Source organism: Selaginella moellendorffii, unplaced genomic scaffold, assembly GCF_000143415.4.
Source record: "Selaginella moellendorffii unplaced genomic scaffold, v1.0 SELMOscaffold_17, whole genome shotgun sequence".
In the NCBI taxonomy this organism is placed as follows: Eukaryota; Viridiplantae; Streptophyta; class Lycopodiopsida; order Selaginellales; family Selaginellaceae; genus Selaginella; species Selaginella moellendorffii.
Window position 1 is genome coordinate 1,963,942 of NW_003314278.1, and position 18,902 is coordinate 1,982,843.

Consider the following 18,902-nt stretch of genomic DNA (forward strand, 5'->3'; position numbering starts at 1 on the left):
CGAGGGATGGGGACGGGGAGGATGAAGATCCCCGGGACTGTCTCAAGAAGCTGTGTAGAGGGCTGGGGATCGTGGAAGAGGAGCACCATGGCCTCGCGTTGGATGAAGAGGGCAACCGCGAGGTGGCGCTGGAGGAATCCAGCCTCGCGCGCGAGGAGCTCCTCTCGGGCGTGATCAAGAGCCTGGAGGAGGAGATCAATCTCTCGTCTGGGTCGTCGTCGCCGGCGCCGGTGGAGCAGCAGCAAGAGGAATCCTGCCAGGAGATCTTCGCGACGAGCAGCCGGCTGAGCTATCTCCTGGAGGCGTCGGACGACGAGCTGGGCATCGCGAGCCCGGCGCTGTCGGAGGCGGATCTCTCGTGCTCGTTGAGCGAGCAGCAGATCCGCGCCAACGCCGTGCTGGATCTGCTCGAGGGCGAGGTGATCAGCCTGGGCTTCCCCGAGTTTGAGGAGGAGTGGATCCGCAGGGCCGTCGCGACCATGGAGATGGTGATGGAGTCTTCTTCAGTGGAGTTGGATGGCTCTTCCACGGTCGCGGGGATTGAGTCGCCATGTCAGCCACTCCTGGTCGAATCGTCGGGCTCGTTGTGATCTCTCGCTTCCTCGCAAAGAAGAGGAATTGGATCGGCCCTTGTGAATAGTAGGAAATTTTTTTACTTTGCTTTGTATTGACTTTTAACTGCGGCACTGACAATAGAATGCATCAATCAAATATGAGGTGGAGTGGAGAGTGGATCATCAAAACAGGTCACACACTCTCTCTAGCTGAAAGAAGAAAATTTTACTCCAGATGTCGTGTCGTGCGATTGGCCAATCCTGTCGTACGGTTACTTGTGTGGTGTGCGTGGAAATTGATTAGCGGTTATGCGTCCTCAACTTTACTTAGCGCCAAGATCGAGTTATGGAGACGCGACGATCTGGAGGATTTTCATTAGAGAGCTATCACTATCACTCACCATAGAAACGAGAGAGATCAAATCTGGGCGTCCACGACACGGAAAAGTTGGAGAGTCTCGCGAGAAGGAAACTCTCGATTTTCGTCGCTTTGACTGGGAATCTTGAAATCCTCGCCTCGCCTGAGGTACAAACACGCGTAAGTCAGTAACACAGAAAAAAAAAAAAAGAGTAAAACATGAAATCGAGGATTCACTCACACAGTAAGATTCGCTGGATTGATTCGCCTGTGAGTAAGGTGGCCCACGCATGCTGCATTGGAAGACGGCGCGACGAGCGATTTTGGGTCCTTGTTGCTGACCGCCCGAAACACCTGCGAGATGGAAAACGCAGTGATGACAACTACAAACGACGAGGAAGACTGGAAAAAAGAGATTAGAAAACTTAGATGGGAATGGGAATCGAATACCTCGTGGGAAGAAGCTACACATGGTGCTTGGCCCAAGTCGCACGCCTTGGAGCCTCCATGGAAAGTGCGTGCGTCGTCCACCACCAACACCAACGCTCCCTTCCCTGGAATGAAAAAAATGCGGACTATCCATTTGACAAATCCTGTCACCCCGGTTCCTGAAAGCTTTGCTGCTCTTCTGCCTGTTCCACCAACCAGTCGGCCCGTTTTGCGTGGGTGCTGGCCAATGAAAGTCCAAAACCGGTGCGTATCAATCCTGTGTGCCTCTGTCTCTGTCCCTTTCTCTGGCGGTGGCGATCATTCTGTCTCGTGAAAGGCGGGCGGGCGGGCGGGCGGAGCCAAAGGTTTGCAGTCCAGACACGCACTCTGCATGGGCGCATCCTGCACAAAAGCCGTTCGAGAGAGCGTCAAATCTCTAAGTTTGCATGAAGTCTTACCTCCCGGGGAAAGCTTTGGACATGTTGAACAAGCAATTACATTCTCAGGCAGCGCTTGACGTGCTGTCGTTACGCAACATTTTCGTGGCTCGTTATCACCCGCTCCATCCATTCTGTTGAGCCGGGGGACCAGACAACGGGCTTACTTCCAGATTCCCACTTTCCGGACGCTGCCAAACAGGAGCACTAGATAAGCCTCTGCTGCGTCGTTGTCGATAACCAGGGACTTACTGAAAATTCTTCATCGAGCTGTCACGGTCCGGAAGTAACCTGGTTTCCGGCATCAAATCGGGTACCGCCTGTGAAGAAGATTCGAAGAACAGAAACGTGGTCACGCTTGTTGTACGTTTCTGGTTTCCTGGCCAGCCTGGTTCACCAGCTTGCGCAGCCCGTAGTCCCTCAACTTCTGAGAATTCAGCTTCTTGATGGCGGACAGGTACTGAGCAGCACCAGACGGCATCTGATCTTTGTTGGTCTTGGTTATCGGTTTTGACCCTTCTTTACGCTTCAAGACTTCGAGAGCTTCTGCTTGGACCTCTTCAAAACAAATATTTATGCGTCAGTAACTACTAAGAAGCAAATAAAGAAATCACGCAGACCGGATGTTCCTCTCGCAGCACTAACTGCGAATTCTCGCTCCGTGATTGCTTGAGGCCAGTCCTCAACGCATGTCATGTGTTTCATGGCCATCTCGTAAGCCTTTGAAAAGATCGAAACAGTCAGGGACAAGGAAAGCTAGCTAATAAATAGAGTGCCTTACTTTCACAGCGTTGGAGAAGAAAAAACTCCTCGAGCAGGCCCTCGCAAAGTCCATCCATTCTTCCGCAGATACAACCAGCTCTGGATATTCCACGCAAAAGGTCTCTCGCAGTATCAAGGTCTCGTAACGAAGAACAAATTGCTCCTTTCACACGAACAAATTTTCGGCTTTAGATATGAAAATCAAAGAAGCTACCTCAATGTCACAGGCTAGATCGAAGCAGCCTTGGAGGAAGTCGAGCAGCTCCAGCTTCTCTTCGATAGGGATCTGCGCGGCGGATCTCAAGCAGGCGCTGGAAGCCTCTCGGAGCATTTCTTTCACGGTGGAGTCGAGACCAGGGTCCAGCATGACACGCAGCTTCTGAAACGCAAGATCATACCTGCGAATCCAGACGCTGCATTGGCTCCCGCAAGAGCGATCAAGACCTTACCTCCTCGACATTACGAGCGACGCGAACCTTTGCATTTCCATCGCAAGCAAGCGCCTTGAATCCGCCATTGCCGCCAAGAAACAAGAACTAGGGTTTATACCCCATCAAATTCCTCGTTTTAAAATCCCTCTCTCAATTCTCTCGCGTGCTTGGGAACATCGTCAAGGAACGAATTCGATCTCTCCTCTCTGCAATCCCTTGAACACATTCAATCCCCCCGCGGCGCCAGCGCTGAAGCTCCCATCGATCACGAGGCTATGGCCGCTGATATACTTCGAATCATCGCTGGCCAGGAAGAGCGCGGCCTTGGCCACGTCCTCGGGCGCCAGCATCGTCCTCAAATCCTCGCAATTCTCAGCGCCAGGGCAGGATTTCCCATCCCGGATCTCCAGATGCCTGAGATGCCGCCCCACAGAGCACAGCAAATCCGTCAAGACCCCATTGGGCGTGATGCAATTCACGCGGATGCCATAGTGGGCGAGCTCCAGCGCGCACGTCTTGACGAGCCCTAGAATGGCGTGCTTGGTGATGGTGTAGGGGTGGAGTGCGAGGCCGGCCACCATAGCCGAGACGCTGGCGGTGCACAGAATCGACCCCTGGACGTGCTGCTCAATCATGACGCGCGACGCGTGCTTGATGCCCAGCGCCGCCCCTCTCACGTTCACAGCGTAGAGGAAATCCAGCTCGGCCGCCTCCATGGAGGAGATCGACGGTGATGGATGCCGCCCATTGAGCACGCCGGCGTTGTTGTGCATCACATCCAGCCGTCCAAACTCGGACACCGCGGTGCGTACCGCGCGGACTATGTCGGCCTCGCTGCCCACGTCGCAGTGCACGTAGCGGCATACCGCCGGGCCGCCGACCTCAGCCTCGAGCCGGGCGCCCGACTCGTCGTCAATGTCGGCGATGACCAGCCTTGCGCCGTTGGATGCGAAGAGCCGCGCCGTGGCGGCGCCGATGCCGTTGGCTCCGCCGGTGATCACCGCGACCTTGTCCCGGAGGAGCTCTTGCCTGGAAGAAAGAAATAAAATCGCTCCAGCATGAATTCCTGGCCTGATTCACCTGGTGTGCTGTTGTTGGTCGTGATTGATTTTCGTGGAGAAGAAGAAGCGCCCTCCTCTCTTGGATTGCTGCCTAATTCACAGGGATTGGATTCAGATAGATGGTTGCGTACTTTTGTTCCAATCCAAGTACCTCAAGAGCCTCCTCCCAGACAATATCATACTCGCGTCTTCACTCCAATTCGTATCGCTCCTCTCCAGAGAAGAGAGCTGTGGTCACTCGCGCTTATTGCTCGATCGCTGCGAGATATCTGTCGACTAAAAACCCGAATCACTCCAAAGTCTGTTGCTGCTGCTAGCGCTGCCGCGGCTGTAAGAGCGGCCATTATCAAAGCTCTCGCAACATGCTCCCCATTAATACGAGAAGTAGAAGAAGAAAGACTAGTAAAAGAAAAGGAGATGGAAAGACACAAAAGGGCTCTCTGTTCCTCGACGATAGAGACTCGGAGCTCTCTCTCAGGCTTAACAAAATGCCTGACACACAGCCCGACAAGGACCGAGAGAAAAGCCCACAAACTCGAGAGCTTTGCTTGGATCGAGAAGGAAAACTTCGCACAAATCATGCCCGACAAAGCCTCTCTTCCAAGCTCGCTCACGCTTTCGGCGTCCTTGTGTGTGTCTGATGCGCACAAGTCTTCGTTTTCCTGCCGCACTGTTTTGCCAGACGTGTGTAAGTTGACAGTGCATTAGAACTAAAACAATCGGATTCATGGACATCAAATGCTCGGCTTTGCTACAATCAAATCGAAAGCCATGGACGATAACTCTTGTACAACACAACCAAATCAAAAGCTTCTAGAGAGTTAAAAGGTGGTACATCTTTCGTCAAAAGAAGCTCGACCCTTTCACCACCATGTAGAAACCCTGGTTCATCACAAAGTCCGTGATCTTCTGGTAGAACTTCTCCGTGAAATGAACTCCATCCCAGTTCATGTGCTTCGACAGGGATTTGCACACCGTGGAGGTGCTGCAGCCGCATCCGGGCTTGCTCGCGTCGCAGTTGTAAGTCCCCGACCCCGACCCACAGCACGCCTGCAGCTTGCTGGCCGGATCAAAGCCGTAATCCTCCGGGCTCTTGTACATGGCCAGCGCCGCCGCGAACACATCCCCATACACGATGTTCTCACCGGCATCGATCCCCTCGAGCATCGCCATCAGCGCCTTGTTGAATTCCATGCTCACCTTGCTGATCTCCTCGAGGCAGCCGAATCCATCGTACTTGGGACTGGATCCCACACTTTGCTGCAGGTAGAGCGGCAGGCACCCCTGCGGCGGGAGATTCATCACCAGGAAGCTCTTGATCCCCTCCTTGGCGAGACGGTTGATCCCGTCCTCGATGGAGCCGATCACGTCGGGGATCTTGGCGACGATGGCGCTCGGAGAGGAGCCGCCGATGATCATGTAGTTGATGTCGTTGCCGCCGATGAGTATGATCGCGACGCCGGATTCCACCGTGCTAATCGAGGGGAAGTGCGAGGTGGCGTGCGAGGAGGAGCAGTCCTTCTTGAAGTTGACGAAGCTGTCGATCTGGCGATCCAGGCTGATGCCGCTGGGGAGCGTTGGGCTCGCGAAGTCCTCGTTCGCGGTGGCGCCGGCGATGGCGAAGTTGACGCCCTTGGTATAGTCTAGATTCTTGTTGCTCCCGCCGTCGTAGGGTGGCAAGAAGTGCGTGCCAAAGTTGTCCATGGCGAAATCTAGCCATAGCCTCCCGTCCGAGAACCTCCCCGTGGCCTTTTTGAAGTACGTCATGCCATACGGGAGCTTCACCACCCCGCCCGACATGCTCTGCAAGTTTCCCGTGTCGGACAGCGAATCTCCAAACGCCATGAAGTATTTGGTGGCGTAAGTGGTCTGAACGCAAAGTATCAGCGACAAAAAAACCAAGATCTTCCACTCCATTGCCACTGCCCCAAGGATTACTATCAAGTTTATTTTTAGTGTTTTTCAAAAGTAACACGATCTCTTTGAACGGCTGTGATTTGCCAGAAATATTCTATTTTCTCGTCTAATTTATAACTTTGTGATTTAAAGGTAAACACAATGCTTTGAACTATGTTTTAAAGTTGAGGTCTTGGCCAAGAAAGGGGAGCCCCGCTCCTCACAGGAACCTCTTGAGATAGGAGCTTGCGCTCATGTAATCGATGTGAGGGTAAAGGTGGGACGCGCTCACGTCGTCACTGATGTCGAAGTTGGAGCACTCGCCCTTGTAGAAGACGTGATAGAAGATGGAGAGCGCCTCGTTTTTCGGTGACGGTGGTCCTGGAAAGAGCGCTCGCGATTAAACAAAAGAGAGAACGACAACAACACGTCAAACCCACCTTGAAGATCTCTGAGAAAGTCCTCCTCGGGAATGTGACACTTTACCAGCGTCACACCGCTCATCTCCTCCCACATTTCGACGACTTCCTTCTGCGACAGGACGTTGGCTGGAGGGCGAATGTAGATCGTCTTGTTTACCGCCCTGGGATCGTCCACAGTGCTCAACGCGTATCGCCCAACATCCGCTTCCACGACCCAGACCACTGCCGAAAGAAAAAGAAAAGAGAGAGCTCAGTCTAAAAGCACTGCAAGCCATGAATGCATTTGGCAGACCTTTGGCTGTCCCGTCTCCATAGATGAAAACTTTCTCCTTGGGAGGCATGAACTGAGCGAACTGCGCGAGTGAAGACAAGAAGTAACCAGCGAAACAGTTTGCCGACACGAAAGTATGGGGGATCCCGGCTGCCTCCACTGCACGCCTCACCTCTCGCTTCGACTCAAAGACGTGGTTTCCCGGCTTGAGAGCGTGATGCATCCGGTCGGGATCCATTCCAAACTCCGAAGGTAAAAATCTCTGCGGCACGCACCAAACTTCAGATGGATACCAATAAATTGGCACGGACCTTTATGTTCCCCGCCTGCTTGATGGCCTCCACCAGCTTGAGTTGAGAGAGCAGCCGATTCTCTGCCATCGCCGAGACCACCACGTCTACTTGCTTCAGAGCGGCCAACAAACTCTCGTTGTCATCAAGAGATCCCTGCTAGCCAGAGAGAAACGAACAGTCAGAAAAGAAAAATTGCAAGCCAATTGTTTACCTCCAAGAGCTTGGCCCCTTGTGCCTTGAATCCTAATACTATTTCCACCCGCCTTATGTCGTGAACAACGTCCGGCCGCACGAGGAGGTACGTTGGATGATTTAAATCCAGCGAAGCTTGAGCCATGAGCCTGCCGATATATCCTGTACATCCAACAACTAGAACTCGACTCTTAATTGGCTCCATACCGACGCTTCTCAGCTAAAATCTATCTATCTATATGGTCTTTTGATCACAGGAAATGGACGAGCTATAAAAAAAAGGGCGCAAAGAGTCAGGCCAACCCAGCACGACCAAAAAGGCTTACAATGCAAAGAAAAAAAAAAGTAGAAACATGACTATTATGCACGCAAGTTTCTAGTAGAATCTTCTCTTTGTTCAAAGTTTCTACTTAGTCCTTCGAAGCTTCTACTTTAGTTCTTCGAAGAACTTCTTTGATTTTCTCGTTGCTCAGAGCTTTCTTGGAACTTCTTTGATCTTCTATGGCGGATTGTCATTTCGAGCGAGTAGCAATGGTGGATTTGGAGCGGAGAATTGGAAGAGTTTGCTCGACGATCGAAACATATCGGCCAGCAGCACATTATACATACGGAGTGGCTTTCCTCCTGAGCACCCGTTTCGTCACTCGAGCTCCCCCATCTCGGTGTGTCCCCGGAAAGCTCCCAGCAACTCCAGCTGTCGGGCATCGCTCGGCATGGCCGAGACGAGCACCTCGGCCTTACCTAGCCCGTCCGAGAAGATCCACCACGCAGCAAAAGTGCTGCTTGAGAGGAACCAACTTCCAGTCTCTCGTCATAGCAAGGCCGGATCGAAGCTTTCCTGCGCCAGGAGAATCCAAACCAAGCCTTCTTCTCCTGGAGTTTGAGTGAGAGCCATGGTGTGGAAGAGCTCCAGCGTCGAGTCCGTCCGGCCATTGTAAGCATACGTCTCAAGCATCGTGTTCTAGGCCACAGCCACTGCAGTCACTGTGTCAAGGCCATAGTCCAGGCCATCATATCCCTCTGCGGCATCTCCTCAAAGACCGACTGGCCCAGATAGTCAGTCTGGGTATAAGCGGCCAGTAGCGACGTCCACGATACTAGATTGGAGCCGGGTATGGGCGGAAAGACCCGCTTGGCCTCCTCGACATGCCCGCTCCGGGCATACGTCGCCGAGAGCAACGCAACCATGTCCCTGCTTGGCATGCCCTCGAAGAAAAGCCTGGCTTCCTCCACACACCCGCCCGGGCCTACGTTGATGTTCATGATGTTCCACGAGCAAGGTGATACTGTCAAACACGATTTGTGCCTGCTGGACGTTTCCCTGCTTGCTGTAGTGCTGGAGCAATTGGAATGCCATTCTTAAGAACCTGAGAGCGCGAAGTATGTCGAGCTGGGAAGAGCAAGTTTCCATCCAGAGCTCGGACCATCTGAAACAAAGAGTGAATCCAGTAAATCCAGAAACCAAAACCACCTCGTTTTCTTTGCTTCTGCTGCTACATTGTAGACAACATGGAAGATACAGGATCAGTTAGGAAAACCAAACTTCCCCGGGGATAAAAGAGCCGCGCCATCGTCGTACGTACACTTACAAAATGATAACCGAGAGCCTACCAATGAACAAGACAGCGATGGTAAGCACTAAATAATTTACTCTGTTGCAGGGGCAGCTCGGGCCGTGAGCAAAGGTTGGAGCGCTTTCACCACGATGCCCATGTTTGGCCTAAAGTCCGCCTCGTATTGCACGCACAGAGCGGCAACAGCGGCCATCTATGCAAGAAGAACGCAGTTGGAAGAACAGAAAAAAGAAAAGAAAAGAACTTACCTTGGCAGCTGCTTTTACAGGATACTCTCCTTTCAGCTTTGGATCCACACATTGGTCGACTTTGTCTTCGCTAAGTCTGGGTGTGGCCTGTGATCGGATCAAACAACACGTTGAAGTACCAGATACCGCCACTGAGCTTGACAGCCTACTTACCCACGTTAAAAGGCTCTGCTGTTCACGAGGCTTTGAGTGATCCACTGGCTTTCTCCCAGTGAGGAGCTCCAACAAAACCACACCAAAGCTATAGACATCGCTCTTTTGTGTGAGCTGACCTGTCATAGCATATCTAAGCCCAAAAGCGTTAGACTGAGACTTGGAAGTTATAACGGCTTACTCTGGAGCGTGGTAGCCGAAAGCTCCAAGTACACGAGTCGAGTGAAGCCTTGCGGCCGTGTCCGGTGCTTTATTGGAGAGATTGAAGTCGGCTATCTTTGCTGTGCAGTCGTCGAACAGGAGAACGTTACTGGACTTGATGTTACGGTGAATTAGTAGTGGAGAGACTTTTTCATGCAAATATTTGAGCCCCTTCGCAGCCCCTACTACGATCTTCACACGCTGGGTCCAATCCAACACCGGACCAGGCAAAGCACCTTTAACACCTTTTCTCCCTGGTGGGACATGACTCGTAAGATTCGAACATCTTGAAAAGGCTCAAAACGTACCATGGAGTATGTCATGCAAAGAGCCCATCGTTGCAAACTCATACGCCAAAACACGGAGTGGTCCGTCAACACAGTATCCAATGAGCTCAACAACGTTCTCATTCTTTAATCTCGATACCATGGAAATCTGAAGCACCACACGAATGAATAAAAAAGTAGAACGCTTGAAAAGCATACCTCAGCAAGAAACTCCTGATCAGGCTGTGAATTCTGGTCGAGCTTCTTTATCGCAGCTTGACCACTTCGCAACTCCGCAAGGTAAACTCGGCCATAGGATTCCTCACCGATGAGTGACTTGGGACCAAAATTCTCCGTGGCTTCTTTTAGCTCGTCAATGCCAAGCATTGGAACAGCAATCGGTTGGACTCTGGCAGCTTGTCCAGCTCTATTTGCTCCTTCATTTGCTTTAGCAGCACCAGGATTGCCTGAAAACCAAGCAAAGAACAATTGTTTTTCACACAGGAAAGGATGAAGAACTTACCATTTGTCACAGTAGTAAACGGAGTATAACGCTCCCGACTGGCTGTGTGCCGTCTCCCAAGACAATCGGCTCGTGCTCGCTCTGATGCGGCACAAGAAGAGAAAGCGCATCCCATTGCTTCGCTACTTTGCCCCAGATCAAAATATTTTACCCTACACCTGGAAGAATCGTGTCGATGTTAAGACGCCAGCTTTGACCGTGGTCAACGTGCGGCGGGTTTGAAGTAAAGTAAGCTTTTTTATTTAGCATTTGGTATTATGCATTGGAATCTTCATATTGATGATAGCAGTGGTGTTGATGAGGTGTTTGAGGTGAGGTTTGAACTATATGAACTACAAGCTCTGAATAAGAATTAACAAGATGTAAGAGGCATGGTACAATTACTATGATATGTGGGTGTGTCAAACCACTTGAGGTTGGATATGATAATGTTTTATACAAAGCTAGATTGACTCAAAATTTTAACTTTTTCTTGTGTGTGGAAAAGTGTTTGGTATGGTTAGCCAATTTAGAAAATGCCAAAGAACTCTAAATGTTTTGCATGATATAAGTCTTTGATGGTAGAATTAACTTAAGAAACCTTGTGTTGTGAACAAGAAACCATTAGTGTCTATTATAAATGAGTTTAAAGCTGTTTTTCATCTATACTTTTTTACAAACTCCTTCCTCGTTTTTTTTTATGTCATCTTGAGTTCATGTTTAAGGGCTCACTCAAATTCCAAACATAATTGAATGCTTGGAACTTGAATTCAAACCCTCCAATCCCTAAACACTCCCTAAAAATGCTAAAATGTTTGAAATACTAGAATGCATCTAAAAATTTAACAGGAGCATGACTCTCTACTGTTGTGCTCCACCACCATACCCAACTCCATTGCCACGCTATCCATAGCCACACTTGGGATCCGCTGCTCATCACACTTAACTTAATGATTTAACCAAGTGCTGTAAATGTAAATGATATGTATTTATGTATATTCATATACAAAACACTTTTACCTAACTTAAAATTAAATGTAAATCTAAATTACATAAAATATGGGTATAAATAGAAGGTCTATTTATGTCTTTTGTTCTTAGAGTTGCTTATATCTTACACTTACTTGTTCTTGTAAGACATTTTTAGGTGGTGACCATGTTTTTTCATTTTGATCAATTCTAGCATGCAATTGCTAAATGTAATTCATAAATTTTCCATTACTAATTTGTTAGTTTACCTCTTTTATCCTAGCTATAGTTAAGTTCTCATGCCAAGGTTTTTTTATTATTATATTATCTTTTATTTAGTTTTATTTAGCTTCAACTACTCATTGCAAAAGTAAGGAAGTGTTAGCCTTCTCTTCATAGAGTTTTAGACTCTCTCTCTCCCAATCTCTACTCCTAGAATAGACCAAATTTAATACTCTCTATAAGCATAAACAACTAAACACACTAAGCCTCTAAAACTTTAACATCCTTTAGTATAACAAAACTATAAGCAACTAAAGAGAAAAATTCAAAAGATGATTTATAAGGGTTTAAATATAAAAAATATTCCCTTTTCTTCAATTGATTAAAGATTTTAAGTTATTTGGAGTTAAATGTCCTCAAGGTGACTTCTCAGGAAATTTAAATTTAAAAACTTACAAAAGCTTATATTTGGTATGAAAAAAGTCTCGCATTTTAGCTTTTATTCACAAGGGTGTAAAGTTGCAAGAAAGTGAATTATAATTTTTACTTTACATTTGCAAAGTGTTCACAACAACTTCCATTCACGAGAGCGTGAATTTACAAGAAAGTGAGCTATAATTTTTACCTTCTATATGTAAATGAAGGCATGGATTTATAGCAAAGTATGGTAAATTGTAAACACCCACCCATAACTTCTAACCCTCAGTTTTAACTAATTTAGGGTTTGGGACCCAAGGCAAGAATTTCATTTTCTTGACCACATGACATATATTCTTCTTATTTAGACATGTTTTGGGCTTTGAGCACACAATATATATTAGTATTTATACTTACACTTGAGAGCACAAGAGAGCAAATTCATCATAGCTGAGGTTCTTCCTTGGAATAGCCAAGATCAAAATATAATTAAAGAACTCCTATTTGGGTAAGAATAATTATAGCTCTTTTTTAATTAAATATATTATTTGAATCACCTATTTATTTGTAGAAATTGGATAGATCACCAAGGCAACAGCCAACCACAATACTTTTGATTGCTCATCCACAATACACTCCTCAATTGAGATATAAGGTAGGTGAGTGATCAAACTAGTTATTTCCATACAATGTTTAGCTTTTCTTTTTGCAAACAAAGCGTCCTAAACAATGATCCTTCTATCATCGAAATCAAACAAAAGATTCTACTGCCAATTGCATGCTTTGATAAATAGTGTGTGAATAAACCATGCTTACATATAAGCTCTAGAAAATATACCACAAAGACACTTTAATATAATACCAGATTGATTATTGGCCACGTTCTTTAAAAAAGTTACTTTAAAACTATGAAGAATCTTCTCGCTCTTTATATTTATAATTTTACTTTTTGAATGCCATACCATGTACCACGTGCCAACACTTGTGCTCCCCACCCACCCCACACCCCCAACCCAACACTTATGCCCCCCACCCCACGTACTCAAACAGGGGATTTGTCGCCCAGGCGCCACACATTGCATCGCCAGGCATTTGGATTGTAATGGCAAAACAATGCGGGGATTTCACACTATATTACGCAAACCATGCACGAACAGTGGAAGCTATTGTGCTGGCGAGAGACATTTCTCTAGTGCGATTACGGAGAAAGGCAAAACCCTTGTGTCGAGATCTCTCGGCCTTCTCTCCTGACGCAATGAACAATCATCAATTCCCTGTTCTATCGTGGAGCATTATCTCGCCGAACTTACCGTCTAGAAAAGAGGGTGCCTGTTTCACGCAAGCATAATCAGTAGAGACTGCTGTTTGAGAGAAATTACGTCATTTTCTCGTTACCTTGGATAGAATACAGATTCATCAATCATCCGGCTCTAAACTACGGTTTTCATCTGTTGAGCTCAGCGGGTAGCGGCCGGTTGAATCCTCCTGCAAGCAAGGAGCGGCAATAGATTCACAGAAAATCGAGAAACCATAAAAAGAAAAACAATGCCCACCTCTTCTGTTCATGTACTGCCGCGGCTGGCGCTTGGAAGCCAGCTTCACCGCACTCTGGTTTGCATCAGGCACGCATTTTCCCTGCAAGGAAGAAAAAAAAAAGAAAAGTTTCAGACCTCGACCAGATAGAATGAATGAACCAACCTTGGTGGAGTCGAAGTTGAGAGGAATGCCAAAGCTCTTCATCATGTCTTCTTCGTCCGCTAGAGGCTCCAAAGCCACGGGCTGTGGTGGCTGCTCCTGCGGCTTCTCTGTGGCGCTGGGCTTCACCTGTGCCTCTTTCTTTCGTTTTCCATCGTGCTTTTCGGGTGTCACGGACTTGGACCGTGCCCTCTTCCTGTAATCCCTGTGATTCCTGTCAACGGGCTCCCTATCCCGGCGATCCCTGTCCCAGTCCCGATTATCTCTGTCGCGCTCGCGATAATCCTTGTCACGCTCGCGATCGCGATCGCGCTCGCGTTCGCGGCCTCGGTCTCGATCTCTTTCGCGCTCCCTGGCGTTTCTGTAGCTGTGACCGCCGCTCTTGTTATCCTTCTCTTTACTATGGTGATACTCACCGTCGCGGGGGTGCCGCTTCCTCTCTTCCCGCTCCCCCATCTCCTCCAAGCCCTAAACCCTAACCTGGTAATGAGAGATCTGACCGTTAAATTCTAACGCACTGGATTAAGCTGTAAAACCAATGTTTATTTATAATCGCCTCTCTCGTGGTAAACAATTTCTTTTCTTTCCCACTCGAGCTGCTAAGAATGAATGTACAAATCTGCATGCCACAAGAAATGTTGGAAGCGCTGAGAAATCTCCAAGAAAAAAAAAAGAAGAATCCCTCCAAGAGTAGGAAAAAATAAAGCTCTCACCTACAAACTCGTGCTCTGCTGCAAAAACTCTTCTCGCGCTCTCTCCGGTGGTCACAACAAGAGAAGATCTTTCGTGTCCTCCGAGTTGAGCCTGGATGCTAGAACGTTCGACCTTTGGAGCCGGAACTTTGGCTCCCGGTCTTGACTTCCCTGCCCGACTGAAGGACTAGAAACAGCAACTTGGTACCTCTTGCACGAGCTCGAGAGTGATCCTTTGTAGGAGAAGACCAAGTTCACAGCTTTGCCGCGGTTGTCCAGGCCAAACGCCGGGCCTCCACCTTCCATGAACTCGTCCGGCAAAACGTTCATAAACTTGAGATTGATTTCCATGCTTCCTTTCGGTGGTATCATCCCTGAAGCGGGCGTAACCTGGAAGAACAGAAAAGTTTTCATAAACACACTCGGAGAAGTGTGTTACCTGTAACCAAGGTGGGAGCCCGAATCCAGCTCTAACCGTTACTCTAGCCGCTGCGCTTACAGTGGCTTCTGCTGGATCGCCTTCGCAGCGCAGCTCAAAAACTACGCACTGCCTGCTGCTCTCGTTGATTGCTTTGAGAATAGAAGGCACGCCGTCCTCGAGGATGATCTTGTTAGTGCTGACAACCGTCTCCGGTATAGAGTTGAGCTGATCCATCCACTTCTGGACGTGAGGATTGTTCAACATTAGCTCGCAAAATGCTCTCCTCCTTGCTGCTTCGTTGATCACAGCAATATCAACGTTAAGTAGACACCTCACAGGTTTGTGGTCACTGTCTAGTGCATCCATACACGCGTCGTAGCTGCGGCCACATTCAACAATGAGTATAAAAACCATATGGAAAGATGAGACGGAGAGACACTAGCTTACGATATTACTGATGCTGACACTGGGTGCGAAAGATTAAATTTCTTCTTGGCTTCTGTCCCATCGTAGCTATCTCTAAAAATTACACGATCACACCAAGCTGGTATCCGTTTCTTCTCACTTGAATCATAGCCTGGAGCGGAACAAAGACATCAACCTAAAGTCACCAATAGAACGAGGCTTACCGAGAGGGTTACTGTATCCCTTGTCAAACTTGTAAGTTGGCTGGAATCGTAGGGGGCCCTCTCGCATTCCCTGGAAAACTCTTCCACCGGTCATCTCTATACGTAGTTGATCCTTTGGAAGTAAAACTTCCCATTGTCTGGACGATATCAAGTCTATTGCGTCTTCATACGCAAGATCATCTATCCTGTAGTTGAAGTCTCCAACCCAAACAATCATGTCCGCATCCGCTAGATCGGGCATCATTGCTTCTATGACCGTTTCCGACTCCTGGAAGCCACACAGCTTTCAGTTTCCATCTTTAGACCAAAAACAAATCACGAATTCTTACCACTACCTCCTTTCCCACTTCCTGTGCGTCAGGAGACGCAGTTTTACGCACGGTTGCCCCACGGAATGCTGTAGAGAGCGCATTTGGATTGACACAATTGCTCCACAATGTTAGCTAGATCCCAAGATGAGGACCTATTGGATTCAGTCAAACAGAACTCCAATAAGGTTTAGGTAAGACATGCAAGCAGCTCGGTAAAATTATAACGACTTAAGCAAGTACCTGATCCACCGGAAGAACGACCAAATTTCATCTGATGGTAAATGTGCTCAAAATCCGCGTTTCGTCGACCAACGGCATCCATGTGTGCAGCCAAGTGACTGCTTAAAAAACAAAAAGTTCTTCTGTAAAGGAGGATTTTAACTCCTACTCCTCCCTAAACAAGACAAGCGTTTGAGAAAAATGCCACAAAAGTTGAAACACTCACTTTGTTACCAAGAGCACGGCCAAACCCACAGGGAACAGCTGCAGCATCGATCTCTCCAACAAAAGGAATAAGTTCGTTTCGGACCCTGCCCAAGAAAAATGAAAAGAAAAAAGTTCAGAACAGAACACAAGATAGCACTTGGCGGACTTAGTCATTTACCAGACACCAATAAGAATCCCAGCAAGTTGACGCGAACCAACACGAACAAAGTCCTGGTTCTCACCCAGAGCTGCACCGAGATTATCCAGCCACCATTGTCCATTCGCACTGCTCTTCTCTTGCAATCCTACCTGTAAAGAAACCATGTCGACGCAAATAAACAAGTTTTCCCATACCGTTTCTTTTGCTGCTGCCATGGCAATAGCTCCGGCACTCATCTCGGTCTCCTGCAGTCCTACAAACACAACGCCAGCGTGTGTCGCAGATGCTAGCCACATCTGCATGGATTTCAAGCTCGCCTTCTCCTCTGCTACATTCCAAGTTCCTGCTAGAATTTTAAAAGTTCTTTCTTGCGTGTATGTTTCTGCCTTGGACTGCATCTCGATCTGAAGTATCCCATCAATTGGACAAGGCGATCCGATATTCCAACCGCGAATGCCACCGTGAAGAGCCATTGTGAACACGAAACTCCCACACTTTTCCATATGGACGATAGCGGCACTGTGAGCTATCCACACCCCGAGGACCTTGCCTGTATCTGCAAGCACTTGAATTCGACCGTCCGCATAGCCCACCCAGATTCTAGTGCCCACCGCACACAAGCTGCGAACCGGAACCGGTATGAAGATGGTTGCCTGTAACCTATTGCCCAGTCCATCCCATTGAATGATCATTCCACTTGGATATCCTCCCCATACTGTTCCATCAACTGCGGCCACCAATGCGTCCACCTTCTTACTATCGTCGCCACCTTGACCACCGCTGGCAGCCCGTCGAACAGCATCAGCAGCTCCAATAACGCGCTGGAAAAAGCTTAACGTACCAGCTTTTTCTTTCTTTGATGCTTTCGACATCGAGGACCTGACATCATCGTCCCACATACTGTCCCGAACAGGAGAAATATCTGGGCTGGAGAATTCGGACTGAACACTCGGCCCAAAAACTTTTAACACGTCCCTTGTTCTCGCATCCCTGCCAGAGAATCTACTCATTAGTCAAAAACCAATAAAAAGTTTCCACAACTTTTTACCATATCGCAAGAGCGAGCGGTCCGCCGCTCCAAACTCTCCCATTCGCGTGCTCCGACAGCAGAAAGTAAACATCCGTATTGGCAAGGCTGGTCGCACCAGCAGCAGTTCCGCGGGCTCTGAGGTCCACATAGGAGCGTGCCATCAGTGACGCCGCAGACATAGTTTCTTCTTCTGCCCGGCAAAGAGCATGAGACGTTGTCTCCCATGGCCAAGCTCTGATAGCACCACCGTCAGAGCCAGTCCATAACTCCCCTGACAAGCAAACACAAACTTAGCTCAAGCACAGCTCATGCACACAAAAATAAGCTCCCTTACCATACGTGGTGATGACCATGGACAACACCGGAGAGCGGTGAGCAATCCAGCACAAGCTCGGCTCCGTTCTTCGCCTGGACCTCACAAGTTCCTCGGTGCTCCAAGCTCTGACTTTGCCATCCCTGTGTCCACTCCACACAAGCTTGTTGGCAGCGTCAGCGACGAGGCATAGAGTCATGCCTTCCACACCCATATACGTGAAAGCCGCGGCATCGATATCGTCGGGAGGATTTCCATCGCCACCACTTCCGTGAGACATGGCATTCGCGACGTCCCAGACTTTGAGAGCGCCATCGCAAGCCAGCCACACGGAAGAGCCCGTGCAAGTGAGAGCTCTGGCTGGCTGGTTGGTTCTCATGGGCGATGGTCTTAGATCGAAGGGGACGGGCCTGTCCGGATCCACGGGGCCCCGCAGAGGAGGCTTGTAAACACCTTTGCCACCACCGGCGATGAATTCGCTCGAGCGCTTCATGACTGTGGCTGGCGGCAATGCCTGTGGACTTAGCTTGTTGAGACTCCCGCGCAAGGGGATCACTCCCTCGGAAGCTGATGGCCCATGCAAAGCTCCGGCGTGGGCCTTTGGTGGCGACGACGATGGAACGGCGGGCTTGAGCTCTGGAGTGCTTTGGGAATGTCGGAAGTTCTTGGTGGAAGGAGCTTTACTACTGCTGCTGTTGGCAACGGTCTTGTTTGCTGGCGACGATGAGACGGAAGGAGGCGAGTAGCGATCGTTGGTGTTCCTGGCGACGAACGGGCCATCCGAGGGGCTGTCGAATGGATTGGATGAATTGGAGGAGCTGGATGAGGCTGGGAAGGGAGGAGGGACTCCCGGAATCGTTGTTGGAGGCGTCACTGGAAAATCGCCAGTAAGAAGGTCCGGCTGGGGAGAAGGCGTTTGCTGCTGCTGCGTGAACTTGCGATGCTGCTGGGATGGTTTGTAGGGCGTGGAGAAGGAATCCGATGAGCGGAAGTCCGTGCCGCCATTGCTTGCTGCCGCTCCTCCTCCCGCCCACCCGAAAGGATCCGACATCGACGAACTGGTCGCTGGATCATTGTCATCGCCGAAATCAATCAATGAGGGTAGAGCGCGCTGCCGCTGCTGCTGTTGCTGCTGCTGCTGCTCGCGCCGGCTGGGCGACGCCATAGGCACTGCCGCTCATGAAGAAAAATGCAAGCGCTGGCACTGACCTAGACGATCCCCCGGCGATCGATCCTGGAAACCCTGATCCAACCTAAATCCACACCGATCGATATGCTCCAGATCCTCTCCCAGCGTTAGCTACTTTCTCTGCGATTCTTGCGCTCCGCGCGAGCGATTGGAGCGTTGGAATCTGGGCCTCCGTCGTCTCTCCCACGAAGAACAGCCACGATCCAGGGGTCGTGCCGGAATCCCTCCCCCCTCTCGTGTGAACGTGTGTTTTAAGCCCAAGAGGATATCCCCTGGCACAAATCCCGCCCATATCGTGGCCGTCCATCGCCGCCCTCCGCCGGTTGCCACGTGTCCGCCCGCCTCTAGATCTAGAGCTGCCTGTTTTTCTTCCAGCTC

The 18,902-nt window shown here is 49.3% G+C and overlaps 7 protein-coding genes across 9 annotated transcripts; all 7 read right to left on the reverse strand.

The window, feature by feature from the left end:
- Window positions 1–661: 661 nt before the first annotated feature.
- On the reverse strand, window positions 662–3,193 carry LOC9640008. Its single transcript, XM_024676300.1, has 9 exons — window positions 2,990–3,193; window positions 2,755–2,938; window positions 2,560–2,703; window positions 2,399–2,498; window positions 2,031–2,336; window positions 1,800–1,969; window positions 1,363–1,743; window positions 1,154–1,314; window positions 662–1,075 (listed from the first exon to the last, which is right to left on the reverse strand). Exons 1-5 carry the CDS (start codon window positions 3,055–3,057, stop codon window positions 2,131–2,133), a joined length of 702 nt encoding a protein of 233 aa, XP_024532068.1. The 5' UTR covers window positions 3,058–3,193; the 3' UTR covers window positions 662–1,075; window positions 1,154–1,314; window positions 1,363–1,743; window positions 1,800–1,969; window positions 2,031–2,130.
- Window positions 3,069–4,626, reverse strand: LOC9640282 (short-chain dehydrogenase reductase 3b). Its single transcript, XM_002971710.2, has 3 exons — window positions 4,184–4,626; window positions 4,052–4,123; window positions 3,069–4,000 (listed from the first exon to the last, which is right to left on the reverse strand). The coding sequence occupies exons 1-3, from the start codon at window positions 4,210–4,212 to the stop codon at window positions 3,151–3,153; spliced, it is 951 nt and encodes a 316-aa protein (XP_002971756.2). The 5' UTR covers window positions 4,213–4,626; the 3' UTR covers window positions 3,069–3,150.
- A 249-nt stretch (window positions 4,627–4,875) lies between these two features.
- On the reverse strand, window positions 4,876–5,949 carry LOC9640283 (GDSL esterase/lipase At5g45910). The gene has a single exon (XM_002971711.2). It carries the CDS (start codon window positions 5,947–5,949, stop codon window positions 4,876–4,878), a length of 1,074 nt encoding a protein of 357 aa, XP_002971757.2.
- A 62-nt stretch (window positions 5,950–6,011) lies between these two features.
- Window positions 6,012–7,430, reverse strand: LOC9640284 (bifunctional pinoresinol-lariciresinol reductase). Its single transcript, XM_002971712.2, has 5 exons — window positions 7,126–7,430; window positions 6,933–7,067; window positions 6,643–6,883; window positions 6,369–6,572; window positions 6,012–6,309 (listed from the first exon to the last, which is right to left on the reverse strand). Exons 1-5 carry the CDS (start codon window positions 7,309–7,311, stop codon window positions 6,149–6,151), a joined length of 927 nt encoding a protein of 308 aa, XP_002971758.1. The 5' UTR covers window positions 7,312–7,430; the 3' UTR covers window positions 6,012–6,148.
- A 1,125-nt stretch (window positions 7,431–8,555) lies between these two features.
- On the reverse strand, window positions 8,556–10,196 carry LOC9640285 (pto-interacting protein 1). Its single transcript, XM_024676299.1, has 7 exons — window positions 10,072–10,196; window positions 9,768–10,015; window positions 9,591–9,717; window positions 9,263–9,536; window positions 9,082–9,214; window positions 8,929–9,015; window positions 8,556–8,873 (listed from the first exon to the last, which is right to left on the reverse strand). Exons 1-7 carry the CDS (start codon window positions 10,184–10,186, stop codon window positions 8,754–8,756), a joined length of 1,104 nt encoding a protein of 367 aa, XP_024532067.1. The 5' UTR covers window positions 10,187–10,196; the 3' UTR covers window positions 8,556–8,753.
- A 2,513-nt stretch (window positions 10,197–12,709) lies between these two features.
- LOC9640286 (U4/U6.U5 small nuclear ribonucleoprotein 27 kDa protein) lies at window positions 12,710–13,828 on the reverse strand. 2 transcript variants are annotated; one of them, XM_024676301.1, is made up of 4 exons: window positions 13,357–13,828; window positions 13,212–13,293; window positions 13,054–13,143; window positions 12,710–12,987 (listed from the first exon to the last, which is right to left on the reverse strand). In XM_024676301.1, the coding sequence occupies exons 1-3, from the start codon at window positions 13,807–13,809 to the stop codon at window positions 13,103–13,105; spliced, it is 576 nt and encodes a 191-aa protein (XP_024532069.1). In that variant the 5' UTR covers window positions 13,810–13,828; the 3' UTR covers window positions 12,710–12,987; window positions 13,054–13,102. The 2 variants fall into 2 exon arrangements, with proteins under 2 accessions (XP_024532069.1, XP_002971760.1); XM_002971714.2 differs by having other exon boundaries at window positions 12,762–13,143.
- A 47-nt stretch (window positions 13,829–13,875) lies between these two features.
- On the reverse strand, window positions 13,876–18,762 carry LOC9640287 (type II inositol polyphosphate 5-phosphatase 15). 2 transcript variants are annotated; one of them, XR_002992561.1, is made up of 12 exons: window positions 17,357–18,762; window positions 17,041–17,293; window positions 16,187–16,982; window positions 16,011–16,141; window positions 15,852–15,936; window positions 15,647–15,800; window positions 15,425–15,492; window positions 15,096–15,363; window positions 14,914–15,043; window positions 14,485–14,845; window positions 14,067–14,435; window positions 13,876–13,972 (listed from the first exon to the last, which is right to left on the reverse strand). XR_002992561.1 is itself a non-coding variant. In XM_024676296.1 (11 exons), exons 1-11 carry the CDS (start codon window positions 18,498–18,500, stop codon window positions 14,118–14,120), a joined length of 3,708 nt encoding a protein of 1,235 aa, XP_024532064.1. In that variant the 5' UTR covers window positions 18,501–18,762; the 3' UTR covers window positions 13,876–14,117. The 2 variants fall into 2 exon arrangements, 1 of the variants encoding a protein (XP_024532064.1); XM_024676296.1 differs by having other exon boundaries at window positions 13,876–14,435.
- Between the last annotated feature and the right edge of the window lie 140 nt (window positions 18,763–18,902).